Source organism: Scyliorhinus torazame, chromosome 3 (genome assembly GCF_047496885.1).
Source record: "Scyliorhinus torazame isolate Kashiwa2021f chromosome 3, sScyTor2.1, whole genome shotgun sequence".
Lineage (NCBI taxonomy): Eukaryota > Metazoa > Chordata > Chondrichthyes > Carcharhiniformes > Scyliorhinidae > Scyliorhinus > Scyliorhinus torazame.
The window spans coordinates 24,800,138-24,819,172 of record NC_092709.1 but is presented as its reverse complement, the minus strand read 5'-3'; the positions used below and the strand labels follow the sequence as shown (position 1 = coordinate 24,819,172).

Below are 19,035 nucleotides of genomic sequence, written 5' to 3'. Positions count from 1 at the left end.
CAGTGTTAGGGCCTCAGCTGTTCTCTTTATATATTAACGATCTAGATGACGGGACTGGGGGCATTCTGGTTAAGTTTGCCGATGATACAAAGATAGGTGGAAGCGCAGGTAATATTGAGGAGGTGGGGAGGCTTCAGAAAGATTTAGACAGTTTAGGAGAGTGGTCCAAGAAATGGCTGATGAAATTCAACGTGGGCAAGTGCGAGGTCTTGCACTTTGGAAAAAAGAATAGAGGCATGGACTATTTTCTAAACGGTGACAAAATTCATAATGCTTAAGTGCAAAGGGACTTGGGAGTCCTAGTCCAGGATTCTTTAAAGGTAAACTTGCAGGTTGAGTCCGTAATTAAGAAAGCAAATGCAATGTTGTCATTTATCTCAAGAGGCTTGGAATATAAAAGCAGGGATGTACTTCTGAAGCTTTAGAAAGCACTAGTTAGGCCCCATTTAGAATACTGTGAGCAATTTTGGGCCCCACACCTCAGGAAGGACATACTGGCACTGGAGCGGGTCCAGCGGAGATTCACACGGATGATCCCAGGAATGGTAGGCCTAACATACGATGAACGTCTGAGGATCCTGGGATTATATTCATTGGAGTTTAGGAGGTTGAGGGGAGATCTAATAGAAACTTACAAGATAATGAATGGCTTAGATAGGGTGGACGTAGGGAAGTTGTTTCCATTAGCAGGGGAGACTAGGACCCGGGGGCACAGCCTTAGAATAAAAGGGAGTCACTTTAGAACAGAGATGAGGAGAAATTTGTTCAGCCGGAGAGTGGTGGGTCTGTGGAATTCATTGCCACAGAGGGCGGTGGAGGCCGGGACGTTGAGTGTCTTTAAGACAGAAGTTGATAAATTCTTGATTTCTCGAGGAATTAAGGGCTGTGGAAAGAGAGCGGGTAAATGGGGTTGAAATCAGCCATGATTGAATGGTGGAGTGGACTCGATGGGCCGAATGGCCTTACTTCCGCTCCTATGTCTTACGGTCTTAAGTTTCCCCCCAACTCGGCATGAGGTTTTTCAGCCTAAACTGTCTGTTCAACCGCCTCCTCAAATTAAATCCATTGTCACCTAGTTAGAGAATGATGACTTAAGGTTCAGTTTACCCTTTGAGTTTTCTTGTGTGCAAACCCTGTGGCCCTATTCTTGTTCTTTCTTCACTGTGCTGTGGGCAACCTTCATTCAGCTACCATTACCGTAAACTGCCAATTTACCCCCTCGCTGACTCAGCTAATCTGGCTCCCATCTCTTTAATCCCCCCCCCCCCCCCCCCCCCAACCCCACAACCAGACTTGTGCCTCCTCCTGATGTTCTTCCATAACCCCTGCCCCTTATCCTTCCCACCTTTCCTGGTTGATCCAGTGTCCATCCATCATCCGCCACCTCATCTGGAGCGTACATATTGAGGGCTTTATCATTGTAACTTGTGTGGGGGAAGAGTAGTTACACTGAAGTGATCTGTATGTTTCACTAAATTGTCGAAAGGCGAAACTAAATCAATTCTGTGGCGGGATTATTTCTTTTTTGGTGTCGGCCTTCTGCATCATGAGGCGATTGTTTGCGCCGAGGTACAATGCTGATAGATGAGAGAATAGCAACATCCAGAACCTGATGCTGATGATCAGACCAACCTCTGTCTTGCGCTTTACCTGGGATGGCTCAGGAGCCCGATGCTGGCATGTCAGTCTCTGCCACATTTGCTGCTGAGGAAAGCAGCGGGCTGAGAAGGTGCACAATTCACTGAACTCTGGGTCCTCTTCTCGGCCAGCTCAGCTTTTCATTTCTGCTCACCTCTTCCATTGCCCTTCCAGTCAGCCTCCAGATGTCATGGCCGTCAGCAACTGTCTCCCTGTTGTCAATGTCTATGTCCACTTTCTTCACATCTCACATGTCCTTTGTGGAGGAATGGATGCAAGGAGGTCGTGACCGAGTGGTCAATTCACCGCACAGATGGTCTTTGGGTGTGGCTGTCATCCATTCGATGCATGTGGCACGGCCAGTGCAGATGTCATTGCTGAGCAATGAGTGTATGCTGTTGGAATTAGCAAGGCCCAGGACTTACAAGTTGGTGACCTTGTCCTGCCAAGGAGTGCCGAGGATGCAACAGTTGAAAATGGTCAGACTGGCTTATATTGGCCAGGTTGCAGCACTGAGGACACAGGCTTGGTAGACTCACTGTTTGGTGTTCTCAGTCAGTTCTTCATTCGCTTACTCAACTTGGACAGAACAGCTGCAGCTTTTGCAACGTGTGTGTTGATTTCAGCATCTAGTGACAGTTTGCTGGTGATTGTGGAGCATAGGTATGTGAAGCTATCAACAACCTCCAGCATCACATTATCAATGCAGATCGATGGTAGGATGGCAACATCCAGAATCTGATGCTGATGGTCAAACCAAACTCTTTACAAGCATGAAAGACTCTGTCCATTTGCTGCTGAAGGTATTCATCAAGACTGGAATGTGAGTGTGGCATTGTCAGTATCGAGTAATTCTTCACCTGGTTGAATACTTTGTGAGATTGATGAAGCCAATCCACATTGGTGTCCTTGCTCACAGCATTTATTTTGCAGCTGCTGGACTAAGATAATGTCATTTGCCAATCTTCCAGTTCTGAAACCACACTGGGATTCAGGGTAGATGCATTTAGCCAGGATCTATAGTCTGATGAAAGCAACATGAGCATGCCACCCCCCACCAGCCCTCGCGGAAGTCCCACCCCCACCCCCACACCCCCCGACGAGCAGCACGGCTCCCAGCCGACTGTGGGGGTGCTGGGCACAGTTCGCAGCCACCACGGCAGATTCCCCACCACTGAGACCACATGTCCCCAACGCGGTCAGGAACTCGGCCCATTGGGGGCTGAGCATCAGGGAAAGACCTTCAGGTGAGGTGCCACGCACCTGCGGCATGCAACGTAATGATGCCAATTTCAAAGCGGGCGGAGGATAGAAAACCGGCGCGCCCCCAATTTGGGAGTTAGAAGGGATTTTCCGCCCGATCGCCGATTACGATATCGGCATCGGGCAATGGTGAATCCTGCCCAGAATCTTTCCATCACACACATTCTGGATCCCTGCCCCCTCCCTCCAGCAGAGACAGAGAGGTTCGTGCGGAGGTGCAGTCGTGCTGGTTTCCCAGTCTTATTGGGTTCAGGCTGTATTAGCATCAGTACCTGGAGCTTTTTCCATGGCAAGTGAATCAATAGCTTAATAATAATAAAAATAATCTTTTCATTGTCACAAGTAGTCTTACATTAACACTGCAATGAAGTTACTGTGAAAAGCCCCTAGTCGCCACATTCAGGCGACTGTTCGGGTACACGGAGGGAGAATTCAGAATTCTCAGCTGGTACGAGAATTGGACCCGTGCTGCTGGCCTTGTTCTGCATCACAAACTAGCTGCCTATAAGCTCCTCCACTGTGGGCTCAAAATCAAGCTCTGCCATGACAGACAGGCTTTCTAGGGCTGTAGAATTTTCTTGATGACAGTATTCTATCCAGTGTACAACTCAATGTAGTGTTCCAGTCATCTCCAATTGTTTATTGCAGTCGGTGATTATGTCCCTACACCCCTGCCCCGGCCTTTGCGTTGAAAGGAACAGTTTTCTTTGCTGATGGACGTGTTGCCTTTTTGACCCTTTCATACGAACCCCGAGCACTCTGTATCAAATAACATCTGGATATTCAGGCAGTGTTGTAGCCAGAAATCATTGGTGCATCGCCTAGAAGTTCATTGGACTTTGCTTTAACTGTCTCTTCCCGTACCAGGCTCCCCGAACAGGCGCCGGAATGTGGCGACTAGGGGCTTTTAACAGTAACTTCATTTGAAGCCTACTTGTGACAGTAAGCGATTTTCATTTCTTTTTTTTTCGTTTCTTAATGCATTTTGAATCTTCTCGCATGGATTTCTCTTGTAATTAATGAACGCAGACCACTGGACTTCAATGACCAGTTCCATGACCGTAATGTTAGCCTTAAACCACCAGCATTTTTCCACTCTTGCTTCCTCTATGTTGAGAGTGCAGTATTGTAGATCGTGTCTTGAAGAATGTTCCATGCCACTTCTGCACTAACTGCATGGGAATGCTAGAGAGCTGTTGTTTTTTAAATTCTGGCCAGGCTATATGGCTCACATTGATTCATTTCCATTTTGAATGAAAAAGATTCAAGGCTTGCATCCTCACCCCAAGTACACGCCAGGGAGTGATCTGTAATACAGTCAGCTCTGTGCTAGCTATGTGTGTGCTGAGAATGCTGTTCAGAGAACCATGTCTGGTGATGATCTGATCTAGTTGGTGCTAATGCCCTGATCTTGGATGTCCCCAGGACACCTTGTGGCATGGTTTGTTCTGAAGGAAGGTGTTGCACAAACCTCCTGGTAGCAATAAAGCTCAAGTAGTCGTTTTCCATTCTCATTTATCTTTCTCAAAAGGTTTCATGGTCCATGTGTCCACTCTTGCATTGAAACTCCTCTGTAGGGACTTCCGGGTGCGGCTATGCAGAGCTAGGTCGCATATTCGGCAGCTCCTGCTTGGAACGGACTTTTGGGCTCTTTTACAGGGCCCCCACGGCATTTGTTTGACATTTCCCGGTGTGGGAAGAAGGCTGCAATATTCCCCCGACAGTGTCCCCCAGGAAGGGTATGTCTCTGGGTTGCCAGACACGGCAGAAACAGTAAAAGGTTTGGCTGCAACTGCAGGATAAACAGGGCCTCTTCCAGCATGCAGGCGGGGGAAGGGCAAGCTTAAAGCTGCAAGCTGACCTGAGGGCCTGTATCAAAGGTGAATTCTAGCAGCAGAGGGAACAACTGTGAAAAGACCTCATCAAGGCCACTGAAGGGACTTCCGGTTGCGGTGATGCCTAGCTAGCCGCACGCTTCGGCGGCTCCAGCTCCGACGGACCTTCGGGCTCTTTTAAGAGCCCCAACGGGGAATTTTTCGACGACGCAACCCGGTGTGGGGTGTGTGAGAAGGGAGTCCCCCCCCCCCAAACGAAGAAGGAAAAAACCGGCAGCGGCGGCTGCAGCGCGAGGAATCGTCGACCAAAGTGTCAGAAAGAGAGAAGTACAAGATGGCGGCGGAGAAAGCGCAGGCGACATGGGGGCCTGAGCAGGATGAAATTGTGAGACGGTGCATGGAGCTGCTGAAGAGGGAGGTGCTGACCCCGTTGCTACAGGCAATTGAGGGGCTCAAGGAGACATTAAAGACCCAGGAGACAGAGCTCCGCGTGGTGGAGCAGAAGGTGACAGATATTGAGGACGAGATCCTGGGCCTGGCGGTAAAGATACAGACGCACGAGGCACTTCATAAAAAGTGTACTGAAAGGATCGAAGCCCTAGAAAATGGAGCGCGAAGGAAGAACCTTCGGATACTGGGTCTCCCTGAGGGTGTGGAAGGAGTGGACTGTGGAGCGTACGCAAGTACGATGCTGAGCTCACTGATGGGTGCTGAGGCCCCTACGGGCCCCTTGGAGGTGGAGTGGGCAAATCGGATTCCGGCGAGAAGACCAAAAGCGGGAGAACCACCCAGGGCGATAATCGTGCGATTTTACCGCCTTAAGGATAGAGAAGAGGTCCTGAGATGGGCTAAAAAGGTGCGGAGTAGCAGATGGGAGAATGCAGTGGTACGGGTATACCAGGATTGGAGTGCGGAGGTGGTGAGAAGGAGGGCGAGCTTCAACCGAGCCAAAGAGGTGTTGCATAAAAGGAAGGTGAAGTTCGGGATGCTGCAGCCGGCAAGACTATGGGTCACGTATCAGGAGAGACACCATTATTTTGAGACGGCGGAGGAAGCATGGACCTTCATCAAAGAAGATAAATTGGATCGGAACTGAGGGACTGATGCTGCAGGAAATGTTATTGTTAATGTTATGGTTGAAGTTAATTGAGAAGTAAATTGGGAAGGGGGGAGACATTGGGGAAATGTGGGTGCCGGTGAGGGGGGAAAGACATAGTTGGAGAATGGGGAAGGGGAGGGGGAGGGGAAAGGGAGCTGCGCCATAAGAGGCGGGTCAGGTAAATGTTCCCGCGCCAGAAAGAATAAGGCGGGAAGACAGGCGCAAGGGAGTTCCCCCACACGGGGGGGGTTGAGGAGTGAGCAGGAGTAGCCGGGGTCAGTTGAAGTCAGCTGACTTACGGAAGTAATATGGGGGGAGCAATCATGCTAGAAAGAGATCTAGCAGGGAGGGGGGGAGGGACAACTGGGTTGCTGCTGCGGAAATCCAAAAGGAAATGGCTAAAGAGTGGGTGGGCGGGGATGGTGTGCGACGCTGGGGGAGCGAGCGGGAGCGCGGAGGCGGGATATGGGACTGGCCTAGAGAAGGTAATGGCTAGTCAACACGGGAGGGGGGCAGGTAGCCCCCTAGTGAGGCTGATCACGTGGAACGTGAGAGGCCTGAACGGACCGATAAAAAGGGCCCGAGTGCTCGCGCATTTGAAAGGACTAAGGGCAGACGTGGTTATGCTCCAAGAGACGCACCTAAAGGTGGCGGACCAAGTTAGGCTAAGGAAAGGATGGGTGGGACAGGTGTTCCACTCAGGACTGGACGCAAAGAATAGAGGGGTGGCCATTTTGGTGGGGAAACGGGTAGCATTTGAAGCAAAGAACATCGTAGCAGATAGCGGAGGTAGATTTGTAATGGTGAGTGGCAGGCTGGAGGGAATGGAGGTCGTGTTGGTTAATGTGTATGCCCCAAACTGGGACGATGCGGGATTTGTGAGACGGATGCTGGGGCGTATACCGGACCTAGAGGTAGGAAACTTGATTTTAGGAGGGGACTTTAATACGGTGCTGGTACCGGGGCTAGATAGATCCAGCTCAAGGACCGGAAGAAGGCTGGCAGCGGCCAAGGTACTTAAGGGGTTTATGGACCAAATGGGGGGAGTGGATCCATGGCGATTTCTTAGACCTAGGCTAGGGAGTTTTCCTTCTTCTCCCATGTCCATAAAGTGTACTCCCGGATAGATTTTTTTGTTTTGGGAAGGTCATTGATCTCTAGGTTGGAAGAAGCTGAGTACTCAGCCATAGCGGTTTCGGATCATGCCCCACATTGGGTGGACCTGGAATTAGGAGAGGAAAGGGAGCAGAGAACACTCTGGCGATTAGATGTGGGACTGATGGCGGATGAGGGAGTGTGTGCAAGAGTGCGGGGGTGTATTGAGAGATACCTGGAGGTCAATGACGACGGCGAGGTCCCTGTGGGAGTGGTATGGGAAGCACTAAAAGCGGTGGTCAGAGGAGAGCTGATCTCCATTGGGGCCCACAAAAGGAAAACAGAGGCCAAGGAAAGGGAAAGATTACTGGGGGAGATTTTAAGGGTGGATAGGGAATTTGCAGAGACCCCGGAGGAGTAATTGTACAGGGAGAGGAGACGACTCCAGACGGAATTTGACCTTCTGACCACCAGAAAGGCGGAGGTACTGTGGAGGAAGGCACAGGGGAGGAGGTATGAATATGGGGAAAAGGCTAGTCGCCTGTTGGCTCATCAATTGCGAAAGAGGGCAGCAGTGAGGGAGATAGGAGGAATTCGAGACGAAAGGGGAGACACGGTGCGAAGGGCAGGAAAGATAAATGAGGTGTTCAAGACCTTCTATGAGGAACTGTATAGGTCTCAACCCCCAGAGGGAGAGGAGGGGATGCGGCAGTTCCTGGACCAATTGAGGTTCCCGAAAGTGGAGGAGCGGGGGGTGGTAGGCCTGGGGGCACCGATTGGGGTGGATGAGGTTATTAAGGGACTGGGAAGCATGCAAGCAGGGAAGGCCCCAGGACCAGACGGGTTCCCGGTGGAGTATTACAGAAAATATGTGGACTTGTTGGCCCCGTTGATGGTGAGGACGTTCAATGAGGCCAGGAAAGGGGGGACTCTACCCCCGACGATGTCGGAGGCGACGATATCGTTAATTTTGAAGAGGGATAAAGATCCGTTGCAGTGCGGGTCCTATAGACCCATTTCATTATTGAACGTGGACGCCAAATTGTTGGCAAAGGTACTGGCATCGAGGATAGAGGACTGTGTCCCGGGGGTGGTGCACGAAGACCAGACAGGGTTCGTAAAAGGGAGACAACTGAATGTTAACGTGCGACGACTATTAGGGGTGATAATGATGCCCCCAGTGGAGGGGGAGGCAGAGATAGTGGCGGCAATGGACGCTGAGAAGGCATTTGATAGGGTGGAGTGGGAGTATTTATGGGAAGTGTTAAGGAGGTTTGGGTTTGCGAACGGGTTTATTAGCTGGGTTAGACTTCTTTATGGGGCTCCAACGGCAAGCGTAGTTACAGGTCGACATAGATCGGAGTATTTCCGACTATATAGGGGAACAAGACAGGGATGCCCGCTGTCTCCATTGTTGTTCGCGTTGGCAATTGAACCTCTGGCCATGGCGTTGAGAGACTCCAGGAAATGGAGAGGGGTGATTAGAGGGGGAGAAGAACACCGAGTCTCGTTATACGCGGATGACCTATTGTTATACGTGTCGGATCCAGCGGGGGGGATGATAGAGGTTATGCGAATTTTGAGGGGGTTCGGGGATTTCTCGGGGTATAGGCTAAACATAGGGAAGAGTGAATTATTTGTGATACATCCAGGGGACCAGAGTAGAGAGATAGAAGGCTTGCCTCTAAGGAAAGTGGAAAGAAACTTCCGATACCTGGGGATTCAGATCGCTAGGAGCTGGGGAACCTTGCACAGACTTAATCTGACACGGTTGGTAGAACAAATGGAGGAGGACTTCAAGAGGTGGGACATGCAGCCTCTATCGCTGGCGGGCAGGGTGCAAGCAATTAAGATGATGGTCCTCCCGAGGTTCTTATTTGTATTTCAATGTCTCCCTATGCTAATCACCAAGACCTTTTTAAATAAAATAGACAGGAGCATCACGAGCTTCGTGTGGGCAGGGAAAGTTCCGAGAGTGAGGAGGGGGTTCCTTCAGCGTAGTAGGGACAGAGGAGGATTGGCACTACCGAACTTGGGCGATTACTATTGGGCCTCCAATGTGGCAATGATACGTAAATGGATGATGGAGGGTGAGGGAGGGGCGTGGAAAAGACTGGAGAGAAAGTCCTGTAAAGGGACGAGTTTAGAGGCGCTGGTGACGGCGCCGCTACCGATCTCACCTAAAAAGTTTACCACGAACCCGGTGGCGGCGGCAACATTGAATATCTGGGGACAGTGGAGGCGACAGAGAGGGGTGCGGGGAGCCCTGGTGGGGTCCCCAATCAGGAACAACCATAGGTTCGCCCCAGGAAGAATGGATGGAGGATTTCAGAGCTGGTACCAGTTGGGAATTAGGAGGGTGGGAGATTTATTTATAGATGGGACTTTTGCGAGCTTGGGAGCATTTGAGGAAAAGTATAAGTTGACCCGGGGAAATTTCTTGAGATATATGCAGGTGAGGGCGTTTACTAGACAACAGGTGAGGGAATTTCCGTTGCTCCCGACACAGGGGATACAGGACAGGGTGCTTTCAGGGGTGTGGGTCGGAGAGGGCAAGGTGTCAGAGATTTATCGAGAGATGAGGGAAGAGGGGGAGGAGTCGGTGGGCGAACTAAAAGGAAAGTGGGAAGAAGAACTAGGGGAGGAGATAGAGGAGGGTATGTGGGCTGATGCCCTGAGCAGGGTAAATTCCTCTTCCTCATGCGCCAGGCTTAGCCTGATTCAATTTAAGGTGCTACATAGAGCACACATAACGGGAGCAAGATTGAGCAGGTTCTTTGGAGTGGAGGACAAATGCGGGAGGTGTGGCGGGAGCCCGGCAAACCACGCACATATGTTTTGGGCGTGCCCGGCACTGGAAGGGTATTGGAAGGGAGTGACGGGAGTGATTTCGCGGGTGGTGAAGGCCCGGGTCAAACCAGGCTGGGGGTTAGCTTTATTTGGAGTTGCGGAAGAGCCGGGAGTGCAGGAGGCGAAAGAGGCCGACGTTGTGGCCTTTGCGTCCCTAGTAGCCCGGCGCAGGATCCTACTCATGTGGAAGGAGGCGAAACCCCCCGGACTGGAGGCCTGGGTAAATGATATGGCGGGGTTCATTAAACTGGAGCAGATAAAGTTTGCCCTGAGAGGATCGGCTCAAGGGTTCACCAGGCGGTGGCAGCCATTTCTCGACTACCTAGGGGAACGTTAGAGGGAAGACAGATGACCAGCAGCAGCAACCCAGGGGGAGGGGGGGGCGTTTAGTTTAGTTTAGGTCAAAGATAAAGGGGTTTTGTTACTTGTGTATTGTTAAAAATTTCTGTATTGTTATTGTTGCGTTTGCTTTGTAAGAGGGGAAAAATTGTTGTTTGGGAAAAAAATTTCAATAAAACATATTTTAAAAAAAAGAAACTCCTCTGTAGGTAAAGATGTCCTGACCTAAAGATTCTTCGGATAGCAGTATCAAGCTTCTCATACAACTGCTCTTTCACCTCTGTAGTGGAGCTCAGCGTTGGAGAATAGATACTAACTGGCTCTGTTTGAGTTAGAGGCAGTTAGAGAGAATACATTGTGAACCATTTTGCGGGGGGGGGGGGGGGGGGGGAGTTCTATCATTAAGACTAGTAAATTCCTTACAGCAAACCATACGCCTTGCTCAAGGTATTTCCTCTGAACTCTCCTACCAGATGAAGGTGTAATGTTCTTCTTTCAGTCGTCAGTTCTTGGTGAGCCTGGCTTCCTGTTGTGAAGCCATGTCAGTGTCCAGCCTATCAGGCTGATCAACATGTTGATCATGGCTGTCTTTTGTGCGTATTGACGAGCTGGAAATCGTCTGTCAGTCCCGTGCACGTAATCCTGACATTCCAGTTTGCTAATCGAAGAGTTGGTATCTTCTTTTAATTTGTTTGTCTGGTGCGATGGATTCTGTCCATTTGTTGAGCAGAGACTCTAAGCTTTGAGCACCCGTAGGAACTGATGGGCTGCGTCAAGTCAGTGCCTTGCTAGTCGGGGACCACCTGACGAGGTGGGCAGTGGCTGACCAGTGGGACAATAGCACCCGCTCTCTATGCCAATCAGTTTGGGCTTATCATTTGTAACTATTATCTCCCATGTTGTGTTAACTCTCTGGAAGAATTCTCGACAGTCTTCTCCAGGATACAAACTTGGACACAATTTATGGCGACCGTGGGCTGGGTCCACCTCACAGTCCTCCCGGTTGAGTCCAAAGGAATACATAGCGACTCCATATGGCATCGGTTTGGTTGCAGGATTTGCAGGAAAGTGACATATTTGGACATCAGCCCGCCTTTGGACATCTTGCCGATGGAGAGGCTGTGCACTGACAAGAGAGAGACACACATTTGACTCTCTTATTTACGTTGCTGCTGACACGAGCTATAGGGATAAAATGAGAAGCAAACTAGCCCACAAAGCTGAATGTGTGCTTCACCCACACACCAGTTGCAGCTCACCAACCTTTTGGACACATAGGAGGTTTCAGATAAACCAGTTGAAGCAACATGTGCCACTCCTGAGAGGCAGCAGCTCCTGTGCAACATCTATAGAACTAAAGACAATTTGCTGGCAAATCTTGCACTCCTTTTGGCCAAGAGTGGTATCATGACCGGTACGGGCTTGGAGGGCCGAATGGCCTGTTCTTGTGCTGCGTTGTTCTTTTTTGTCCGGAAGGCTATTTCCTGCCTCTCTCCAGGCGCTCAGCGCATGTTGCTTGGCTGCCCACTCTTACACACTGGGCTCTGATACAGCTGCATTTCACACACCTTCCCTACACAAAGAAGAAGAGATATCACAAACCGAGTGTAGTTGCAACCTACATGCAGCCTGTGGTGCGACGCAAGTCTTAAAATAGGCAAAAAGTAACACATTTATGTTAAAAGAAAAGGGTGCAATAATAATAAGCTTTTATTGTCACAAGTATGAAGTGACTGTGAAAAGCCCCTAGTCGCCACATTCCGGCGCCTGTTCGGGTAAGCAGTGTGAACAGCCAGGAACCTGTAAGTAGTACCAGAGGGGTGTGTTTAAATTCACATACTACAGCAATGACAGTCTATGCCTGGCCATCCTGATCCCGAGGGGGACACCCAGAGTCCAAGGACTTGGCACCAAGTCATTTCCAGCTACTCTCCTTGCCCAGGCAGCCACCCCCAGCAAACCCGATAATGTTGAAGAGTTTTGAATTTGTTTACCCTCTCACTCCCCCTCAACAGCCATGGGGCCCAGGCCCTGCTTGTAAATACTTGCACCAATTTGCGTCCGTGTGCCTTCCGCCTGAGACGGGTGGAGCATTGTGGGGGGATGGAGCATACGGTGCCCCACCCACTAATGAGATTTAATCCATGCAAATGAGGGTTATGCATGGGCCAGCTGATGCGGGACATAAACTTCACTAACGCCACCAGTGGGGGACCGTAACATGGCATCAAAATCGTCAGCAGGCACAAATTGCGATTTTTCCATTGCGCACTATTCTTCGCCTGATTGCAATTCTCGCCGGCGGTGGGAAGCAGAGAACACAGCCCATAACATCACAACTTATACATTGTTCTTCCAGTGCCAAGTATCATTTGTAAAATGGAACAATGAAGTTGAGTTTTCATCCGCCATCATCTTGGGGTTGAGGCGACAATAACTTTTCACTTTTCCTCACCCCATTAGAAAGGAAATGCTTGATTTATTTCCTCTCGTTCTCTGACCTTCACCGCGATGGAACATTGATGTGCGAAGGATGTACAAGGGTGCAGACCTCTTTGCAACTTGGGGCATTTCCATGCACCTCATCGACCAGCAACCAGATGTGCCCTCCGGGTGTACTGCAGTGCATTTGTTTGCATCAAAAACTAATGACTGTCCTGTCGGGACTCCCACAGGGTTTACTCCACCATTTAATCAGAGCCTAAAATACAAACAGCACCATTAGTAATTATTTAGCATTCATTTAGCAGCTCCTTAATTCAGTGTAACAGTAATTAAATTATTGACTGATGAGCTTGATAAAGGAATTGATGCATGAGGCCCTTTGGTAACATTAAATGTGCTGACACTATTTGTAATCAGTGCAATCGAGGACACTGCAATGTATACAATGTTTGTGGGTTTAAGGAGAAGGATGATGGCTGCATTCAGTCATTCACTTTCAGCAGTCTGCTAATTTCTGCCATAGTCCCTCACACTGAGTTTCACTGATCAGAAAGGCTAAATCTAATGGCAATGAGGGGAAACTCAGTTTGAAATTTGAAGCTCCTTTGAGTACGCAGCACGGTTTTATACAGTTGAGCCATCTTTTTTTTTAAATAAGAATTTCCTGACAGCCTCTATTCTCAGAGTGTTGTAATTGTAATTTATAGATGTATGCCATCCAAGCACATTCTGCAGTTCTTAATGCACAGTTACACTGACTCTCTGATCTGCTGTGCCTCTTCCATTGTTGGGATTGTTCCCCGCTGTATTTTAATCTCTTGTTTTATCCCATCACTGATGTTGTTGTATCAGATAGGGAAAGAATTCATCCTGCAGAAACGAGGATCATGATTCCTATCATGCGGATATCATGCGAGTCATTTTTCTGCCCTGCTCTTTCGAAGCCACTTATATTCCTGGGCTACAGTCACGCAAGTCCCATCTCTTCCCCTGTCCTGCTATCAAGGCCAAGAAGCCATTCCTCGCACGTGACCCTTGAGGGTAAGTGTTGGCAATTTATTCAGCCATGGAGAGTATGGCCTGATCTTGCCCTTACCTCATGTGCTCACGCAGACATTTTCCAGTTGTATGGAACCTAGCCCTCACTTTTCCTCATCCAACATAATTGTTCATTCATCCTGAAGACAGATGGTGAAGTGGGCAATCGGACAGCAATCCTGTTTTCCAGTATTAAGTTTATTTACAGAGTGCAGCATTACGTATGTTCGCTTCGTCCCGAAACAACACCCAGTTCGCCAGAAGTCCTTCTTTGTACATTTAAAATAAACTGGTGAGCTGGTTGTTTGGGAGTACAGAACTTTGAGTTTTAAGAACTTTAAACTCTCCGGCGGATCAGATCATTGCTCGCTGTGTTTTTAAAAATTCATTTGCAGGATGTGCCCATGGCTGGCAACGCCAGCATTTGTTGCCCAGCCCTAATTGCCCTTAGAAAGGTGGTGGTAAGCTGCCTTCTGGAACCACTGCAGTCCACATGATGCAGGTACACCTATAGTGCTGTTCGGAAGTTCCAGGATTTTGACCCAGTAACAGTAATGCTACGGCGATATAGTTAAAGTCGGGATGGTGAGTGGCTTGGAGGGCAAATTGGTGATCTCCGGGACCTGTTGATTTTCTAGATGGTAGCTGTCCGTAGGTTTGGAAGGTGCTGCCTAAGGAGCCTTGGTAAGTTCCTGCAGTTCATCCTGTAGAAGATATGCACGGCTGCTACTGTGCGTCAGCGGTGAAGGGAGTGAATGTTTGCGGGAGGGGTGCCAATCAAGCGGCCTGTTTTGTCCTGGATGGTGTCAAGCTTCTTGAGACTTTCTGGAGCTGCACTCATCCAGGTAAGTATTCCATCACACTCCTGACTTGTGCCTTGTAAATGGTGGAGGTTTTGGGGAGTCAGGGGATGAGTTACGTGCCGTAGGATTCCAAGCCTCTGACCTGCTCTTGTAGTCACAGTATTTATATGGCTAGCCCAGTTCAGTTTCTGGTCAATAGTGACCCCCCCAGGATGGTGATAGTTGGGATTGATCGATTGTAACGCCATTGAATGTCAAGAGGTGATGTATTCTCCCTTGTTGGAGATGGTCATTGCCTGGCATGAATGTTACTTACTACTTGTTAGCCCAAGCCTGGATATTGTCCAGGGTAATTGGGTACTCTAAATTCATTCTTAAAAAAAAAATAACCTGGCTGCGGAGAGCCTCAAATGTGTCGATGGACACCTCATGTTCCCTCTCCAGGGACACCCATGCGTGGATGTAACCACGAACGAGAAGCAGTCTGGCTGAATGACACCCTCAATTACCCGCTGTCTGGACCAGTTTACGGAAGTTCTTCTTTATATGTGCACAAGGTACTTAAGCTATGCCCTTCACCTACGTATCCATAACCTTGACAATACAATTAACAAAACAAACTGGCTGAGATCAGCGAACCTGGGGATCTAACCTGTGTCTGTGCTGGTTTGTAAAGGTTAGTTCCGCACAGGGTGGTTGATCTGATGACTGAGTCAGCATAGCTCTGACAACTTAATCAAGTTTTAAGTCTGTTGAGTGGGTTGCTCCAAAGTGCTTTGTGCCTGAACTCAATGGCCTCACAAGTGGCAATGTATTGATGAGGGAGTCTTCTGTGTGAGCAGCAAAGGAGAACTTTTAATGACATGTTTGGTTCTAGGCCTGAGGAGTTCAACTGAAATTTAATTTAAAGAAAGAGTGCCCTTGCATTTATACAGCGCAATTTACAACTTCAAGAGCTTTCACCCAATGAGCTGCTCTTGAAGAGTAGCTACTGTCGTAAACACAGCAGCCAATTCGCACATTGCACAGTTCCTCTCTGACATCTTTCAGCAATCAAAACTACAGAGATTATGCTGGCCCCAATAATACTACATCTTTTGTACAAGGTGATATCTGTCACAGCCAGAAACAGGCCCAGCTCTCAAGAATTTGAAAGAATTCAGTGAGTCGGCATTCAGTTGACTAAGGCTTCTTGATGTCGTACTCGGTCAAATGTTGCCTTGATGGCAAGGGCAGTCACTTGCCTTACCTCTGGAATTCAGCTCTTTTGTCCATGTTTGAACCAAGATTGTAATGAGGTCAGGAGCCCAGTGACCTTGGCAGGACCCAAGCTGAGCAGTCAGCCTTCCAGATGTTCACCATTCTTTGGGAAAGAACCACTTCCTGCTATCTAAACTACATCTGGCCTTGCAAAGCTTAACTTTAACCTCCATTCAAAGGGATCAAATATCCATTTTCGATGTCACAATGAAAATGATCAATTGGTATATCCAGAGTCATAATGGGTGTAAACGTTTAACAATTCTTATAACTTCAGTGGTGAGTCAAGAAGTGTTGATGAGGGCCTTAATCCTCCGGCCGTGGTCCCGCTGGCAGTGCACCCTCGCCCGCAGTTTTCCCGGTGAAAAGGGGTGGCTTCATCGGGAATTCCCATTGACAGCGGCGGGATTGAGAACCCGCTGCCAAGAAACACACTGGGAGGCCGGCAAACCCCACCCGAGATCTATGTACTGGACATGTGTTTGCTCTCTCATCATCTGGTGCAGTCAGATAGAGGGGAGGGAAAAGAGAATGGGGGTTAGTTTCTATCGGATCCTTAAAGGGGGAATGAGGTCTTAAAGCATCTGTGTGCTCTGTGCCTTGTGGAAGCTTGAACTTGTGTTTACAATTGACCTTTGGCCTCATGGATAATGCACCCTTCTCTGTTTGAAAGTGCAGTGTTCTGTCCTTGTGCTGAATTGTTACAATGCTGACTTCTGTTACAGAAAAACAGATATGAGACTTATGTGAAGCTCTTGAAGGAAGGAGGACCAGATATGCTCGTGGAGACCGATGGCAACGGGATGAAAAAGTCGCACTCCAGCCCATCACTGAACCAAGAGATGTATCCTGTAAATGCGAAAATCAAACGCAATGTCTCCGAAAGGAAAGACTACAGGCCTGATACAGCCAACAACAAGCAGAAGACTTAATTCCTCAGCAGGAAATCATCTCCCAGCCCTCGGCCGCCAAAACATAATCAAGTGACGCAATCTGTGACTTGTATATTTTTGTGTAAAATATTATTTAGATGCCAACTTTTGGTTACAGAAATTGTGAGAACATGACTGATATGGTAATCCTTTGTTTGCAGACACTCCTGTAGCTTTTATATATTTGTTTGGTTGTTGACCCACCTGTTTGTGGATTGACGTTTTCTTTTATATTGCCTTAAAGAGACAGACTCCTATTTGTTGGCCTGCTATTTTGAAAGCTATCGAAGGTCACTCAGTCGAAGGTTTACACAAGAGGTCCTAACAATGAGTGCCAAATGGATATGTGTCATTTCACAAACGGAGAATTGTCATTGGCTGAATTTCTATGTACAAAATAGGGAGCAAGATAGCTGCTGACCTTGTCCTTCATTTTTTTAAATTCTTTAAATTATTTAAAACCAAACACACTCAAGAGGAAATTGAAGCCTAGTGAAATGAATGTTTCTGTGGATATGTTTTTCTTAAAGAAACAATGCTTTGTACAGTACAGCTTACTGGAGATCGACAAAATGAATATTCTTTCAAGAGCTATTGGGCTGAATGCCTGGTTGATTTTTCTTCATTGCTAATTAGCAAATAGTTCCTTTAACTTTCTCATTGTCTAATCCCCTCCTCCCCTCCCTTAATCGTCCTGCCCGCTGCATTATTTTGTGCAGTGCATTTCAGTCTTGCCTTCAAGCAGATACATTTGTGAGGGACCTCCACTCTAAGGTAACTTTGTTTTGACCTCTCTCTCTCCCTCCCCTCCATGCCGACCACTCAAGTGATAGTTCAACATTTCAGACACCATGTGCCAGTCACCCAATCTCCTTGCACACCCCATCCCAGGTCCATAGCTGCTACTGAGCCAGAAGGCTGTATTCTGTACAGTGTTGGAAGGAAAATATTTTAAAACACTTTTGTTTTTAAATGATCATGTGGCTCCATTTTAAGCTTGCTGTAAATGCCAGACAAACGTGTTACCTGTGTATATGATGTTTCCTTGACAAGAATATAGCAAATATATAGAAGGTACCATCTGAATTCTTTGATTGTATCTTGAAAGATTAGTATTTATAGTGCACTTTAAACAGAATACATAAAGCTTGACCACCTTGTTTTTTTTTAAGAATGTGTTTGTCTTCCATTTTTTTTGTATAATTCCAGGCACTTATTCTTGGGCAAGTTCTGTCATCTGTAAGACAGGTTAAAGAGACAGTATTGTAGGAGAATTACAATTGATCCAATGGAAGTTTTGTTTGAAGTAGGAAATTGCATTTTGCCTTTCGAGCCATTGCTGTTAGTGAGTTTCCATTGCAACGAGGCTGTAGTTTAACTCTCGCCGCACCAGTCAAGTAGGGGGTCTTGCACCTGAAGGAAGAGCACAAGGCTGTGCCTGATTGTGGACTCAATCCATTTCGTCAAGTGTGAAAATCTCATCTCTTTTCTATAAAGAAATTACGTCCCCCTTGCCTTGCGAATGCCAGTCAAACCTTCTGCATCTGTGGATAATGAAAGGCTGTGATCAAATTTATAGTGAAAAGTGGTATCTGCTAAGTAATGTATTTTCAGGTGCAAATAGGTGTCTCTTTTCAGTGCCACTTGGTATTTCTCTGTGCGATTACGATATTTATTGACTTTGTTGCATCTTGACTCTCTACTATAGCCTAGTGGATCAATTTTTGTTGTCTGTATATAATAGATTTACTGTACAATAGTGTGCAGAAAGCCTTCTTTCTGCTACACATGTCTCTTGTTTTGCATGCTGTCCTCTCACAGAGACAAGAACTCACACCAATAAATTCAAATGGATGTTATAGTGATTCCTGAGTTTTGTTTAAAATGCAATGTGTCGTTTGATTCTTTCATTTGGTGCAATGCACGATTCAAAGGTTTGTAGAAATCCTATTGGTGGAAGAGGAGGAGCAAGCACAAGTTGGGCACAAGTCATCTGAGAAAATGTTCTGCTTAATGCCTTGACGGAAATGTGGTGTTCTCCCAGTTTCTGGAGATGTAGCCAGTCCAAAGCTAAGGGACGCGAGTGTGCTCTCTTTACCTGCTTTCGAGAGGCACAATAAACTTGAGTTCTGTTGGCCTCAACTCAGGTACTGAACAAAATATGCTTTCAGTAGGACATTACCTTGAGAAAGGTCACAGGAGTGGTTGGTGCACGTAACAGAAAGAAGCTGCAGTATGTTGTTAATGCAATGGTGGGGTAAACGTACTTGTTGGAGTTGAGTAGAGGGAATTCCATCCTGCAGGTGCATTGAGTATATCTAAACCTGTGGCGGACATTTCTCATTTATTTTTTCTAAGTGTCAACTCGGGTGGGTAAAGCAGTGTGTAGCCCGCTGGCTGCTGGCTTTTCCCACCAAATTTGGGGGGGTGGTGTGGTG

The 19,035-nt window shown here is 47.9% G+C and overlaps 1 protein-coding gene across 1 annotated transcript in view; it reads left to right on the top strand.

Moving 5' to 3' along the window:
• The window catches only part of LOC140408349 (PH and SEC7 domain-containing protein 3-like), a 32,025-nt gene extending 13,569 nt beyond the window's left edge, over positions 1 to 18,456 (top strand). The window contains exon 4 of the mRNA XM_072495432.1: positions 16,391 to 18,456. Within this exon, the coding sequence (XP_072351533.1) occupies positions 16,391 to 16,597 (207 nt within the window). The 3' untranslated portion in view covers positions 16,598 to 18,456. The remainder of the gene's footprint in view (positions 1 to 16,390) is intronic.
• The last annotated feature ends 579 nt before the right edge of the window (positions 18,457 to 19,035 follow it).